The sequence below is a fragment of the Chlorocebus sabaeus genome, chromosome 27, assembly GCF_047675955.1.
Source record: "Chlorocebus sabaeus isolate Y175 chromosome 27, mChlSab1.0.hap1, whole genome shotgun sequence".
NCBI classification, from domain to species: Eukaryota; Metazoa; Chordata; class Mammalia; order Primates; family Cercopithecidae; genus Chlorocebus; species Chlorocebus sabaeus.
The window spans coordinates 2,779,714-2,797,183 of NC_132930.1; the positions used below are offsets into that span (position 1 = coordinate 2,779,714).

The 17,470-nt window shown below is 39.1% G+C and overlaps 1 protein-coding gene across 3 annotated transcripts in view; it reads left to right on the top strand.

Moving 5' to 3' along the window:
* CORIN (corin, serine peptidase) overlaps positions 1 to 17,470 on the top strand; it is a 278,248-nt gene that overhangs the window by 207,652 nt on the left and 53,126 nt on the right. For all 3 annotated transcript variants that reach the window (XM_073012425.1, XM_073012424.1, XM_008017472.3), the window contains 3 exons: positions 6,037 to 6,150; positions 8,029 to 8,139; positions 9,237 to 9,366. In XM_073012425.1, coding sequence (XP_072868526.1) covers positions 6,037 to 6,150; positions 8,029 to 8,139; positions 9,237 to 9,366 — 355 coding nt within the window. The remainder of the gene's footprint in view (positions 1 to 6,036; positions 6,151 to 8,028; positions 8,140 to 9,236; positions 9,367 to 17,470) is intronic.

A 17,470-nucleotide genomic window follows, 5' to 3' on the forward strand; every position in this document is an offset into this window, starting at 1 on the left:
TTAAGTGTTTGAGCTGTACTCAATAATTGAACAATTAACTATTTATTGTCATGGATCTGCAGCTCCCTCAGAATTTCCAACAAGGTTATTGAGTTTCCCCTCAAAACAATACTTATTTAACTCAGTTATAAAATAAATATTGTATGAGAAATGAACTTTACTTCTTGTTTCTTTGGCGCTTTTGTAATGGAGAAACATGGTAGCCAAAGCACTTAGCTTATAAATACACTTTTAAAATATATGCATTAGAATTTGGCAATCAGAAATATTGTTTTTAAATATCTCCAGCTCTTGTGGTAGATTTTCACTGTTGAGGTTGCTTTGATTGTGTAATTGCCGATGTAAACAAGAGTTGAAAATGTCAGTACTAGAAAAGATTTCAACAAGTGTTGGGATGAATTATGCAAATCCAATATGGGAAGGAAGTCTAAGAGACAGGGGAATGCTGAGCAGAATCTGCACTGTGTCAGTACTGCATTGTCTTAAGGATTGATGGTATGTCAGTAATTGAGCATGCATGATATAGATGGAGCTGCCTGCAAAACTAGCAACTTGATAAATTAGTTTATTTTCAACATAACATTTTCCAAGCATCGATAGCCATGCAGTGGAGCATGAGGGAAAGACATGGGCAAATAAATGATCAAGAATGACATCAAAGAAAGGAAAACTAAGGAAAACAACAAAAAGATTATATTTTTCAGTTTTTATATGACTCTATAGCTTTGAGTGTGTGAAGCGGAGGTTATCTCTCGCTAGACTTTACCTCCACGATTTGGGTCAGCTACAAGAGCAGGTGGTACCTGGGCTGTGATGCAAGCAAGCAGCAACTCCCAATGGAGCAATTAAATGAAAATGTAGCTATAACAGGTGCTTTACATCGACTGTCAAAATAAAATCCTTTATTACACTAACACAGAATCAAAGTTCCTAATTGATCACTATTCTAAGTAAAAAAGTATACATCATATGGAGAAAAGATTGACAGCAATACAAATGTCTGAGTGTCATTAAGTGACTTTCTGTTTATTGTCAGATGAGTAAAAAACCAGTTCTTCACCTATCTTTGGTCTCCTCTTGATCTTAAATAAAATAAAACCTTTAAATATAACCTGAGCCATTTCTCCGAGTCAGAATCCCCTTAGGTTGTATTAGAAGATCTGACTCTGATATTTATGGGTTTTACAGCTTGATTTCAAAGGGTTTCCAAAAGGTATGTTTTCTTTTTGAATTTGTGGATAGCATTTCTATGAGTTGTCTCACAGAAGGGCTTAACTGGCTTTCTTAACACTCCAAATACCATCAGCCTCTATGCTTTTGTGTCTCTTTGTTTGGGGAGGAGACCACTCTTTGCTCTGTAGCTGGCAGAAGAGTGAGAGTCATTATGTCCATAGCTTTGGCATATCCACAAATGTGCTTTCAGGATGAATTTTCAGGATTGATTTCTCATCACTCAGTAGGGTTTAATTTTCCATGTTAAAGGACAAATTTTCTCCTTCCCTTTAGATACTTGGTTAACTGTTTCATTGTCTTCTGTGGTGTCTTGGGAAGGCAGACTGGAATGGCAGAGCGTCCTGCATAGACTTAGACTTGAATTTACATCCTGACTTAGCCTTAGAGGCTGTGTGACATTTGGCCAGTCACTTTACTTCTCTGGGTAAGATGCAGAGAACACCCACGTTATCTCCCACAGCTTGGAATGCTTATAACATGCCCTGTTCAATCTCAGAAGACAATAACCAGGAACTCACCTGCTGTGGCGGTGGGAAATCAGGAGGCAATTCCTTTCAAAGGCTGCCCCAGCAGTCTCCCTTGAGGGAAGGAGTCCTGTCTAGCATAGCCTTGTTTCTGACAGCTGTTTATGGCAAAAGAGAGTGGGCTGGCCTGTCAGGCTAAAGCATGGGCTGGGCGAGGTCCCTGGCTCACATAGTAAACTCAGGTAGATGGATAGTGTCTTTTCCTGGAGAGAGTGTTGGTTTTGAGTTGGATATTCTCTCTTTTTAGGATTAGAGCCATGCAATTTAAAGTCCCATCCATTCCTTCATCCTGCCTCTTTCACAGGAGACTGGGCCACCCATATGTGAAGAGCATGCCATAAAAATGGCACTGCTAAAAGCAGGAAGTGACTCAGGAATTGGGTAGGCTGCTGCGACTTTCTAGCTGGATGGTGGCTGGTTGGCCTGTGCTGGTATTGCTGCCCTGATAGTCAGGCCTGGACCACAGTGGGAGGCAGGTCCTCTGTTCCAGCAGCTATAGCAGGTGCAGAGGCAGAGCCCTTTGCAGCCATGCCTTGAGGGAAGGGACACTGTTGTCCAGGATCCTGCATGCTGTAGAAGGCTCTTCACACCTGTTAGGCCTATACTCTGGCTGTTACAGCTCCTATGATCTGCTCCAAGGTCACGTCCACAGCCACTTCCTGGGGCAGATGCTGGTCCAGGATGGCTCAGTCCAGACTGTTCCAGCCTTTGCCAATGCAGTATTACCTTGTCTCCTTCCTCCTTGTGAGTGGTTCCACTCTGAAGGGTGAGAATTTAAAAATTTCATGCAGCTCAACTCAAGAGGATGAGTGGACCTACTTACTCTATAGTTGCATAGCTAAGAGATTCTTACAGAACAAAAAGCATCTGCTTTAAGTTGATTTGCTGACTTTATTTGTAATGACAACTGTTTTTATAGAGAAACAAGGTATTCCATTTAGGGGCGGAGTGGGGGGAGGAGACTGCCTCTGTCAGGACAGCCTGTTTCACAGAGTTTTTGTGAAAATGAGAGACAGAGTAAGCAAAAAACCCAGATGAATGCTTAGCACACTTAGTGTGACCAGTCAACCTGATTTGCCTGGGACTGATGGGGATCTTTTGGAACAAGGGATATGTCATGCTCAAATCAGTTAAATCCCTGGCAAACTGAGATGAGTTGATCACTTTTTTGGAACACTGTATCCTCAATTATTGATTGTTGCTATTGTCTCTGTGCTGGGGAGGTTATTATTCTGACATCAACAATTATTTGGTTTCATAACCTACAGCTGCATTAAACAGCCCATCCCATCCATGCCTGTTTTTAATTTTTGATGGAATCATATCGTTTTCCTCTCAGAATATAAATTTAAAACATATTTGCACCAAAATGTCACTTTACAAAGAAAGTGAGTGGTTTCTTCTCAAAATAATACTGTCTCCCATGTAACTCATATCTCTCTCTTTTTATCCTACTTCTTTTGTGCTCACTGTAACTCCACAAAGGAGGTATTATGCAAACTTTTATTTATGCAAACTTTATGTTATGCAAACTTTTATGAGAAAAGAGAAGACATGGAGAGGTAAAAAATGAATGCTTATGGAGTACTCTTTTAATGTTTATAGCAACCATATGAAGCAGGCATTATTATTTGTATTTTAGATGTTATGGAAACCAAGGTTTGGAGAAGTTAAGTAACTTATCCAAGCTCACACAGCTAGTGAGATTTGGAACTAGGATTCAAATCCAGTTGTCTGACTCTAAAGCTGTGCTTCCACTGCTCCTACCCCTTATGCATGCCTCATGTTCGCATCTTACAAAGAACTGCAATTAATGACTTGTACCTGGATCTCATCCAGATCTTTCTCCGCGGAGCTGTGATGTGGAGAGATTCAATTTCTCTAAATGTTAGTTTCCTCACTTATAAAATGGTGAGCATAATGCTGACATTATAGGGTTATTTTAAGAATTAAAGCTAATATCTAGAATGTGGATACATAGTGGATAATACATGTTATCTCATTATCATGATGATTATTATTTGTGAGGATACACTGTAGGGGGCCTTCTGTCCCAGATGATCTATTTATGTGGTATTTCATCATCTCATTCCAAATGTCAAAGTTCTTCCTTGTAGTCTTAAGAGGAATGTGCCTTGGTAAGAAGAATGTGCCTTGGGAATCGTCAGAAAAACTCATGCTATTTTATTTCATTCTCTATTAGCAAGTGGTGTGTTTTGTGAGCAAAGGAGCAGCTCTGGAGAAGGATCAGCACCATGCATGGAGTGTTGAACCCTCTTTTTTGATGTCTTTTGCTCTCTGGTAGAATGAGCAGACTGTAGCATTTGGCAGGAGCTGGGTCACAGAGGACAGATTTCAGGCTCTTTCTCAAAACTCAGGAGACTCTTATTGTCAGAACTTTTCAGATGCTGTCTGGATCCTCTACTAGCTGAAAACTCTAAATAATGTCCCTGTGAATTCTTGGAATGGATGTCCCTGGGCCTAAGACCACTCCAGATTATCAGCCAGTGAAAGACTCTCATTATTTATTTCCTATATCTTTGGATGATGAAACACACTAAATCTAATTTTAGCTTATAATAAGCATTTTGGGTCACTTATTTTTATAATTGTTTTTAGTGAACATTTTGAAAACCAGTTTTTTTCTTATAATGGGTTCCAAGAAACCTGAGTCAATCATCTACAAAATGTATCTGACTCATTTGTAGTAGGTCAGATGAACAATAACATTCTTGAAGAAACTTCTTATTTGATCACTGCTTTGCATTTCACTGACCTTAAAATAAATTATATTTTCCTGGGAGCCAGAGACATTTTTTTCCTTACATGAAATGAAGTTCTACTTAAAACACACACATATTGAGGGCCTGCCACATGCTAGCCATTGTTCTAGCCAAGAGGGTGGAGGGTACTCAAATTTTTTTGCCACATTGTCTCTTCCTTCATGTACTTCACGGCCTGGCCTGGGCCAGGGATCTGACCGGAATGACAAAACATATTAGACTCTTGTCAGACTTTAGCAGGCACATGAATCATCAATGATATTTATTAAATACATCACAAGTGCTTGCTATTTCATAGGCAAATTACAGTTCAAGTTATTACATTAATGTGCAAATTATATTCATTTCTCTTACTAATTGATGAAGTTTCCAACTTTAGATCTCTGACTACCATCAAGTAATAGCTTTTGTACCTGGCTCTTAAACTAGTTTTGTTTGGCGTAGAAGGAGCCTCTTTTGCTAAAAAAACAGATGGCCTCCTGGTTTGTAGAATGAAATTACATTTTAAGGTGCTGTGCATTTAGATCACTAGACTTTGGCATATTTGCTTAAAAGCATAATATTATTTTATAGATTAGTCTTATGCATTGACAACAATTTCACTCAGAAAGAAAAAGGAACAGCTAAAGATGAATGTTAATGTATGGTTTTAAATTTTTTCTCCATGTCCCCTATGTCACTATTTTTTTCTTTCGGTTGAGACAGAGTCTTGCTCTGTCACCCAGGCTGGAGAGCAGTAGTGCAATCTCGGCTTACTGCAACCCCCACCACCTGAGTTCAAATGATTCTCCTGCCTTAGCCTCCCAAGTAGCTGGGATTACGCCACGCCTGGCTAATTATTGTATTTTTTAGTAGAGATAGGGTTTCACCATCTTGGCCGTGCTGGTCTCCAACTCCTGAGCTCAAGTGATCCGCCCACGTCAGCCTCCTGAAGTGCTGGGATTACAGGCGTGAGTCACTATGCCTGGCCCCGTATGTCACTTTTGATCTTCTGTTAGGTCAACTATACAATTTATATTATAATATGAATATTATTGGGTATTTCTACTTTTAAAATTATATTATTCATGGTATTCAGGGGTCAAAACTTTTTAAGAAAAAAGACATTATGCTTTTTTTTTTTTTTTTGAGACAAAGTCTCGCTCTGCCCAGACTGTAGTGCAGTAGCATGATCTTGGCTCACTGCAACCTCTGCCTCCCAGGTTCAAGCGATTCTCCTGCCTCAGCCTCTGGAGTACAGGCACATGCCACCAAGCCTGGCTAATTTTTTCGTATTTTTAATAGAGACGGGGTTTCACCGTGTTAGCCAGGATGGTCTCGATCTCCTGACCTTGTGATCTGCCCACCTCGGCCTCCCAAAGTGCTGGGATTACAGGCATGATTCACTGCGCCCAGACGATATCATGCCTTTATAGTGTAGTTTTTCTACATTGATTGAATTTATCATTGTTTTCAACTCCACGTCTATTGCAAATAACCTTTTCTTCCGTCTCTAGGTTGTAAAGAGAGAGATCTTTGGGAATGTCCATCCAATAAACAATGTTTGAAGCACACAGTCATCTGCGATGGGTTCCCAGACTGCCCTGATTACATGGATGAAAAAAACTGCTGTAAGTGCTTATGCGAATTTGTCAACACAGCATTTTTATTTTAAACACCAGTTAAGTCTCATTTTGAATAGAAGCTAAAAATGTGTGAGTATCCATACAAATCTTTTAGTATTTTCACATCTTTTGATCAAACTCCACTTGTAAAGACATACTCTAAGAAGCCAACTAAATATGTGTAAAATATATACACTGTAATATTCTTCTGGCATTATTTATAGTATGAGAAAATTAAAATACCTCCAAATATCCAAAAATAGGGAACATAAACTACAACCATACAAGAAAATAATATGCAAATATTAAAATTAGATTAGAGAAGAAAAATTTCTCTTGGATTCATTTTATATCATTAGTTGAATAAAACAAAATATTCAGTGTTATGTGCATTATTGTCCTGAGTTTCGAAAGTACATATATCCACACATAGAAAAAGATCAGAAAGTCATAATTAAAAGTTTACAGTTACAGTCTTTGGGTGGTGTAATTATTAAATTTTTGTGCTTTTCTCTCTTTTCTACATTTTCTAAATGAATGACCATTGCTTTTAGAACCGGAAAATAATTATGTCTCTTAAGATGTTTTACCTACAGATAGATAAATGAAACAGAAACAAACAGAAAAGCCCAAATTGAAATGACAATGAAGACATTTATCTTTTATTATCATATATATATATCTCTCACATGTTTTATATTATCATATATATATATCTCTCACATGTTTTATATTATCATATAAAGAGTCAAGTGTAGGATGGACTCTTGAGGCTGTATGTGGCAGTTTAGTACCTTGTCTGTGATTTCAGTTCAGTTTCAACTCAGGCTGGCTCCCACAATGGCGAAAAGATGATATTACCATGGGCACCTGGGGCACCATGCTTCCTTGATCATGTCCAGCTGGAAGGAGGAAGGACCATGTTCATATCTCCAAGATATCATTAAGGGATTTGCTCAGGTCAACTTTGGGCAGAGTGACAGCTAGCCGTCAGGAGCCTTTGTGTAGTTAGAAAAGACACTTGCTACAAACAGCTGAACTGCAAAAAGAAACACCATTCAGGGAGAACCAGTAAAAAAAAAAGATGCTGTTTTCTCCAGGTTGTTCCTGTCCCCAACTAGGGCACATGGCACAGCAGCAGAGTTTGGGAAGGAGCTGTCATGTGAAACACAGTCACACAACCATAGGCCAAGGCCTATGATATCAGAGCATGTGTTTACTCCTGGACTACTAATTGTATTCAGAAAACAAACAAACAAACTGTAGACAGAAAAATGCCATGCCCAGCTTAAATTAATCAGGATCTTCCTTTGGAACTGGGGATGGCGGGTGTGGGGATCTGAACAAAATTGGGCTCCCTTAAAAAAAGGAGGAAGAAAGGAAATGGTTGTTAAGTAGGCAATCAAGGAGATTTACTATAATTTTTAAAACTCAAAAGAGAACTATGTATGATTCACAGAGTCATTTAATAGTAGAGATGTAAAAAAAAAAAAAAACCCATTATGCATCTGTGTGGACAGAGATTGTTTTCTTTCTAAGGTGGCTTCAGTCTGTTCATCCCTCATGCTCTGCTCATGCAGATTTTAACCCCGTTCTCTGATCTTGGGTATTTCTGCTGCTCTGAGTACCGTTTATTCAGTCTGATTGTTAGAATCGGAACATTGAGTCACTTGAACGTAGTAATTCTGTTTTGTGTGTATTGATGTCTATTAAATAATATTTTACAAATTCTGTTTATACTGTTTTCATGTTCGTTTGGAAGTCTCAGCGATCACATACTTTCTTCTTTCCATGCTTCTACTGGCACATGAAGATGTGCATGTTAGTAATAATCACATTTATTTCTAAAATGTTTTCCTTCTCACTTTTTGTTCCGCATGCCAGCATTTTGCCAAGATGATGAGCTGGAATGTGCAAACCATGCATGTGTGTCACGTAACCTGTGGTGTGACGGTGAAGCCGACTGCTCAGACAGTTCAGATGAATGGGACTGTGGTGAGCTACTTGTTTCTGCCATCTGTTGTACTCTCTCAGGCCTGTCAGCCACTGAAGCTAAATGAATCCTAAATTACTTCCTGAATTTTACTGGCCAAGTTCATCTATTTTGTTTTACTGTTAGTGATAGTGGTGATCTATGTGTGTTATTTCCAACTCACAGAAAATTTCCCCACCAAGTTACTTCACTATTTGAAATATTTATATTATAGGGAAAAACATTTTCTGTTCAAAATGTTGTAATCATATAATTGCTGGAATAGGATTTAAAAATTATTCATTAAAACACAACTTCAATAAATTTAATGATAGTCTGCCAATCTTTTGTCATCTATACCTACTAGAATAGAATAGTCAAGTGGCCCCTCTGCCTTCCCTACACTCTCTAAGTCCAAGACTTCTAACTATCTAGCTCCTTACACAGACAGGAATTAAAGACATCTCCTACCAGCACCTCCAGTGTTGCAGTTTGTGATCTTGAGTTTGATTAATTTCCTCACCCCGCACTCATCACTCCTTCCATTTGCTCAGCTCTTTCTCAGTCCTTTGCATCAACCAGCCAAATCACGATTCTCATGTGTGTTGTGATCAATTGTGCAGGGTTTCATAAGAGCTCTGAGGCTGGTTAAGTACAGAGGATACTCCTTTATATAATAGGAATTAACACATATACCACATTAATCCTAAATTTGCATCCCTCTCACGCACTTACATCCTCATATGCTTTCTTGAAGGAAATGATAGAAATGGATTTACAACTCACTTCTTGTAATTATGCAAATCCTGGTTAACTCATGGGATGAGGCCTGGCTCTGGCTGTCTTCTGACTCATCAAGAAAAGTTAAGAACTGCCTGTCTCTTTCATTAGAGTCTACGGTTCTTTGAGGGTAGAGAACATTTCTAATTCATTTTTTTTTTTTTAGCCCTCTAGCACACTGAAGGCAGTGATTTGCACAAGGGTAGGTACACATCAAAAGGTTAATGAAAAAAAAAATAAAAATGAATGTATGCCAATGAAGCAGAGGCATGTAAAGTTGTGTGCTTCCATGGGAAGAAATGTTTTTAATTAGGGTTTCCCCTGTCTTTTCTTTCCCTAGTGACCCTCTCTATAAATGTGAACTCCTCTTCCTTTCTGATGGTTCACAGAGCTGCCACAGAACACCATGTGTGTGGAGATGGCTGGCAGGAGATGTTCAGTCAGTTGGCCTGCAAGCAGATGGGTTTAGGGTAAGGTCAGTAGTTTGTAGCACTGATGAATTTCTCAGAAAGCTTCATGGAACTTGGCAGTAATATCTTCCTTATGGATGCATAGAGAGTTAGTGCTCTCAAACAAAGAGTACTTCAAAACCCAGGAAATGAATCAGGTGAGAGGACCACATTTAATTACAGGCACCTGCCCTGAGGAGTGTGCACTGGAAACGTACTTTGATGGAGTCTCTAAAAGTAAATGAAGTAATTGTATTTTAAGTACTTCTGTAACGAAATGCTTTCATTATTTATAAAAGCATTATGATCATTTCCTTTGAGAAATCTGGATGACAAAATCTTGTAATTTTCCCCCAAGAGGTTATTGAAAATTTCTTCTTAAGCAACACATTTTTAAAGAAGTTGAAGTTGCTGGCATTTCTGTTTACTCTAAGTAAGGCAGTAAATGTAAATCAAGAAATAGTTCAGTATATTCGCTTCTCAGTAGAATGAAAAGATTCACTCTGGCTTTGATACAGATGTACTGAAATGGATCCTTTGAAAGTTAGATACTTGCTATTTTGTGAGGTTTTTCTTTTTCAGTTCCATTGGGGATAGAAAGCAATAATTTTCGGGGTCTTAGAATATGTAAGTATTTCTTTTACCATCGATATATTTGAGATTTGGGGGAAATGTAGAAATTAGAGAAATTGAAGACAAAGGAGTTCTAAAATTCTAGACTAAATAAAAAATTGAGTAAATGCCATTTCCTAAGATCCACTGAACAAAATTGAAACGATTTTACAATAATGAGTCATTCAGTTATGGGATAGCAACTAGCAGCACATTTTTGTTATCCTAATTCAAAGAATTACTAATATGTAGCTCCCAACATCTTGAGTCCACTTCTCCCCTGAAAAGACCCACATCTTTAGGAATTGAATAACTGATGCTCATTTATAATAAAGGAACCTTAAACTTTACGAGAGTGGAAAATTGTGTTTGCCAAGATCTATTAAATTAGATTTCATTTTTACAACTTCATTATTGTGTCTAAATGAAATAGGATATGATTGTGTTCAGAGATAAATGAAAAATCTTTTGCATATGGTTATGAAGCATCTTTCTTCTCGATAAAACGTTATATATACAAGGTTTTATTTGCAAAGTATAAGGTTGGAACTGCAAAGATTTTACAACCAGAAAGTTCTTTTGACAAGCCACCCTGAACATAGCTGTTCTATTGTAAATAGATAGGTTTCTGTTTTTAAATATGCTTCTTTATGTTTCTTCTAAATATTTGCATATTAGAATTTTTGTTGTGTTAAAATGCACATACATAAAATTCACCATTTAACCACTTTAAAGTGTATAATTCAGTGGCATTTATTTTATTCACAGTGTTGTGCAACCATCACCACTATTTGTTTTAGAACACTTTTACTGGGGGCGGAGCAAGATGGCCGAATAGGAACAGCTCCAGTCTCCAACTCCCAGCGCGAGCGACACAGAAGACCGGTGATTTCTGCATTTTCAACTGAGGTACTGGGTTCATCTCACTGGGGAGTGCCAGACGATCGGTGCTGGTCAGCTGCTGCAGCCCGATCAGCGAGAGCTGAAGCAGGGCGAGGCATTGCCTCGCCTGGAAAGCGCAAGGGGGAAGGGAATCCCTTTTCCTAGCCAGGGGAACTGAGACACACAACACCTGGAAAATCGGATAACTCCCACCCCAATACTGCGCTTTAAGCAAACACGCACACCAGGAGATAATATCCCACACTTGGACGGGAGGGTCCCACACCCACGGAGCCTCCCTCATTGCTAGCACAGCACTCTGTGATCTACCGGCAAGGCAGCAGCAAGGCTGGGGGAGGGGCGCCCTCCATTGCTGAGGCTTAAGTAGGTAAACAAAGCTGCTGGGAAGCTCGAACTGGGTGGAGCTCACAGCAGCTCAAGGAAACCTGCCTGTCTCTGTAGACTCCACCTCTGGGGACAGGGCACAGTAAACAATAACAACAGAAAGCTCTGCAGATGCAAACGACTCTGTCTGACAGCTTTGAAGAGAGCAGTGGATCTCCCAACACGGAGGTTGAGATCTGAGAAGGGACAGACTCCCTGCTCAAGTGGGTCCCTTACCCCTGAGTAGCCTAACTGGGAGACATCCCCCACTAGGGGCAGTCTGACACCCCACACCTCACAGGGTGGAGTACACCCCTGAGAGGAAGCTTCCAAAGCAAGAATCAGACAGGTACACTCGCTGTTCAGAAATATTCTATCTTCTGCAACCTCTGCTGCTGATACCCAGGCAAACAGGGTCTGAAGTGGACCTCAAGCAATCTCCAACAGACCTACAGCTGAGGGTCCTGACTGTTAGAAGGAAAACTATCAAACAGGAAGGACACCTACACCAAAACCCCATCAGTACATCACCATCATCAAAGACCAGAGGCAGATAAAACCACAAAGATGGGGAAAAAGCAGGGCAGAAAAGCTGGAAATTCAAAAAATAAGAGCGCATCTCCCCCGGCAAAGGAGCGCAGCTCATCGCCAGCAATGGATCAAAGCTGGACGGAGAATGACTTCGACGAGATGAGAGAAGAAGGCTTCAGTCCATCAAATTTCTCAGAGCTAAAGGAGGAATTACGTACCCAGCGCAAAGAAACTAAAAATCTTGAAAAAAAAGTGGAAGAATTGATGGCTAGAGTAATTAATGCAGAGAAGCTCATAAACGAAATGAAAGAGACGAAAACCATGACACGAGAAATACGTAACAAATGCACAAGCTTCAGTAACCGACTCGATCAACTGGAAGAAAGAATGTCAGCGACTGAGGATAAAATGAATGAAATGAAGCGAGAAGAGAAGCCAAAAGAAAAAAGAAGAAAAAGAAATGAACAAAGCCTGCAAGAAGTATGGGATTATGTAAAAAGACCAAATCTACGTCTGATTGGGGTGCCTGAAAGTGAGGGGGAAAATGGAACCAAGTTGGAAAACACTCTTCAGGATATCATCCAGGAGAACTTCCCCAACCTAGTAGGGCAGGCCAACATTCAGATCCAGGAAATACAGAGAATGCCACAAAGATACTCCTTGAGAAGAGCAACTCCAAGACACATAATTGCCAGATTCACCAAAGTTGAAATGAAGGAAAAAATCTTAAGGGCAGCCAGAGAGAAAGGTCGGGTTACCCACAAAGGGAAGCCCATCAGACTAACAGCAGATCTCTCGGCAGAAACTCTACAAGCCAGAAGAGAGTGGGGGCCAATATTCAACATTCTTAAAGAAAAGCATTTTAAACCCAGAATTTTATATCCAGCCAAACTAAGTTTCATAAGTGAAGGAGAAATAAAATCCTTTACAGATAAGCAAATGCTTAGAGATTTTGTCACCACTAGGCCTGCCTTACAAGAGACCCTGAAGGAAGCACTAAACATGGAAAGGAACAACCGGTACCAGCCATTACAAAAACATGCCAAAATGTAAAGACCATCAAGGCTAGGAAGAAACTGCATCAACTAACGAGCAAAATAACCAGTTAATATCATAATGGCAGGATCAAGTTCACACATAACAATCTTAACCTTAAATGTAAATGGACGAAATGCTCCAATTAAAAGACACAGACTGGCAAACTGGATAAAGAGTCAAGACCCATCAGTCTGCTGTATTCAGGAGACCCATCTTACACGCAGAGACATACATAGGCTCAAAATAAAGGGATGGAGGAAGATTTACCAAGCAAATGGAGAACAAAAAAAAGCGGGGGTTGCAATACTAGTCTCTGATAAAACAGACTTTAAACCATCAAAGATCAAAAGAGACAAAGAAGGCCATTACATAATGGTAAAGGGATCAATTCAACAGGAAGAGCTAACTATCCTAAATATATATGCACCCAATACAGGAGCACCCAGATTCATAACGCAAGTCCTTAGAGACTTACAAAGACAATTAGACTCCCATACAATAATAATGGGAGACTTCAACACTCCACTGTCAACATTAGACAGATCAACGAGACAGAAAGTTAACAAGGATATCCAGGAATTGAACTCATCTCTGCAGCAAGCAGACCTAATAGACATCTATAGAACTCTCCACCCCAAATCAACAGAATATACATTCTTCTCAGCACCACATCGTACTTACTCCAAAATTGACCACATAATTGGAAGTAAAGCACTCCTCAGCAAATGTACAAGAACAGAAATTATAACAAACTGACTCTCAGACCACAGTGCAATCAAACTAGAACTCAGGACTAAGAAACTCAACCAAAACCGCTCAACTACATGGAAACTGAACAACCTGCTCCTGAATGACTACTGGGTACATAACGAAATGAAGGCACAAATAAAGATGTTCTTTGAAACCAATGAGAACAAAGATACAACATACCAGAATCTCTGGGACACATTTAAAGCAGTGTGTAGAGGGAAATTTATAGCACTAAATGCCCACAAGAGAAAGCAGGAAAGATCTAAAATTGACACTCTAACATCGCAATTAAAAGAACTAGAGAAGCAAGAGCAAACACATTCGAAAGCTAGCAGAAGGCAAGAAATAACTAAGATCAGAGCAGAACTGAAGGAGATAGAGACACAAAAAACCCTCCAAAAAATCAGTGAATCCAGGAGTTGGTTTTTTGAAAAGATCAACAAAATTGACAGACCGCTAGCAAGACTAATAAAGAAGAAAAGAGAGAAGAATCAAATCGACGCAATTAAAAATGATAAAGGGGATATCACCACCAACCCCACAGAAATACAAACTACCATCAGAGAATACTATAAACACCTCTATGCAAATAAACTGGAAAATCTAGAAGAAATGGATAATTTCCTGGACACTTACACTCTTCCAAGACTAAACCAGGAAGAAGTTGAATCCCTGAATAGACCAATAGCAGGCTCTGAAATTGAGGCAATAATTAATAGCCTACCAACCAAAAAAAGTCCAGGACCAGATGGATTCACAGCTGAATTCTACCAGAGGTACAAGGAGGAGTTGGTACCATTCCTTCTGAAACTATTCCAATCAATAGAAAAAGAGGGAATCCTCCCTAACTCATTTTATGAGGCCAACATCATCCTGATACCAAAGCCTGGCAGAGACACAACAAAAAAAAGAGAATTTTAGACCCATATCCCTGATGAACATCGATGCAAAAATCCTCAATAAAATACTGGCAAACCGGATTCAGCAACACATCAAAAAGCTTATCCACCATGATCAAGTGGGCTTCATCCCTGGGATGCAAGGCTGGTTCAACATTCGCAAATCAATAAACATAATCCAGCATATAAACAGAACCAAAGACAAGAACCACATGATTATCTCAATAGATGCAGAAAAGGCTTTTGACAAAATTCAACAGCCCTTCATGCTAAAAACGCTCAATAAATTTGGTATTGATGGAACGTACCTCAAAATAATAAGAGCTATTTATGACAAACCCACAGCCAGTATCATACTGAATGGGCAAAAACTGGAAAAATTCCCTTTGAAAACTGGCACAAGACAGGGATGCCCTCTCTCACCACTCCTATTCAACATAGTGTTGGAAGTTCTGGCTAGGGCAATCAGGCAAGAGAAAGAAATCAAGGGGATTCAGTTAGGTAAAGAAGAAGTCAAATTGTCCCTGTTTGCAGATAACATGATTGTATATTTAGAAAACCCCATTGTCTCAGCCCAAAATCTCCTTAAGCTGATAAGCAACTTCAGCAAAGTCTCAGGATACAAAATTAATGTGCAAAAATCACAAACATTCTTATACACCAGTAACAGAAAAACAGAGAGCCAAATAGGAATGAACTTCCATTCACAATTGCTTCAAAGAGAATAAAATACCTAGGAATCCAACTTACAAGGGATGTAAAGGACCTCTTCAAGGAGAACTACAAACCACTGCTCAGTGAAATCAAAGAGGACACAAACAAATGGAAAAACATGCCATGCTCATGGATAGGAAGAATCAATATCGTGAAAATGGCCATACTGCCCAAGGTAATTTATAGATTCAATGCCATCCCCATCAAGCTACCAATGAGCTTCTTCACAGAATTGGAAAAAACTGCTTTAAAGTTCATATGGAACCAAAAAAGAGCCCACATCTCCAAGACAATCCTAAGTCAAAAGAACAAAGCTGGAGGCATCACGCTACCTGACTTCAAACTATACTACAAGGCTACAGTAACCAAAACAGCATGGTACTGGTACCAAAACAGAGATATAGACCAATGGAACAGAACAGAGTCCTCAGAAATAATACCACACATCTACAGCCATCTGATCTTTGACAAACCTGAGAGAAACAAGAAATGGGGTAAGGATTCCCTATTTAATAAATGGTGCTGGGAAAATTGGCTAGCCATAAGTAGAAAGCTGAAACCGGATCCTTTCCTTACTCCTTATACGAAAATTAATTCAAGATGGATTAGAGACTTAAATGTTAGACCTAATACCATAAAAATCCTAGAGGAAAACCTAGGTAGTACCATTCAGGACATAGGCATGGGCAAAGAGTTCATGTCTAAAACACCAAAAGCAACGGCAGCAAAAGCCAAAATTGACAAATGGGATCTCATTAAACTAAAGAGCTTCTGCACAGCAAAAGAAACTACCATCAGAGTGAACAGGCAACCTACAGAATGGGAGAAAATTTTTGCAATCTACTCATCTGACAAAGGGCTAATATCCAGAACCGACAAAGAACTCAAACAAATTTACAAGAAAAAAACAAACAACCCCATCAAAAAGTGGGCAAAGGATATGAACAGACATTTCTCAAAAGAAGACATTCATACAGCCAACAGACACATGAAAAAATGCTCATCATCACTGGCCATCAGAGAAATGCAAATCAAAACCACAATGAGATACCATCTCACACCAGTTAGAATGGCGATCATTCAAAAGTCAGGAAACAACAGGTGCTGGAGAGGATGTGGAGAAATAGGAACACTTTTACACTGTTGGTGGGATTGTAAACTAGTTCAACCATTATGGAAAACAGTATGGCGATTCCTCAAGGATCTAGAACTAGATGTACCATATGACCCAGCCATCCCATTACTGGGTATATACCCAAAGGATTATAAATTATGCTGCTATAAAGACACATGCACACGTATGTTTATTGTGGCACTATTCACAATAGCAAAGACTTGGAATCAACCCAAATGTCCATCAGTGACAGATTGGATTAAGAAAATGTGGCACATACACACCATGGAATACTATGCAGCCATAATAAAGGATGAGTTTGTGTCCTTTGTAGGGACATGGATGCAGCTGGAAACCATCATTCTTAGCAAACTATCACAAGAACAGAAAACCAAACACCGCATGTTCTCACTCATAGGTGGGAACTGAACAATGAGATCACTTGGACTCGGGAAGGGGAACATCACACACCGGGGCCTATCATGGGGAGGGGGGAGGGATTGCATTGGGAGTTATACCTGATGTAAATGACGAGTTGATGGGTGCAGCACACCAACATGGCACAAGTATACATATGTAACAAACCTGCACGTTGTGCACATGTACCCTACAACTTAAAGTATAATAATAATAAATAAATTAAAAAAAAAAAAGAACACTTTTATTATCCCAAAAGGAAACTATGTACTCACTAGGCAGTTACTTTCCATTTTCTCATACCCACAGGCCTGGGTAACCACTAATCTGCTTTCTGCCTCTATAAATTGGCCTATTCTGGATATTTTAATATAAATAGAAATATACAACATGTAGCCTTTTCATCTGGTTTCTTTCACTTAGCACATTTTCAATCATCTGTCTTGTAGCATGTACCAGTACTTACTTCCTGCTTGTGACTGAATAATATGCCATTAAATGGATATACATTTTGTTTATCCATTCAGACATCTGGATTATTCCCAACTTTGGCTATTGTGTGCACACTGGATTTTTAAAAAAAATATGTACTCCATTTGCTCCATTTTCTCAGCATAGTTGGAAATTGAAACTTCAATATAATATTTTAGATATCTTTAGATATATAAAATGCAAATAGACATACAGATATTTTTTATTTTAGATTATTTTATTTCACAGAAGGGCTAGGAAAATCTGAGATAGAGGTGTGGTTCGAAAACCATATCCATTATTTGACTGATTT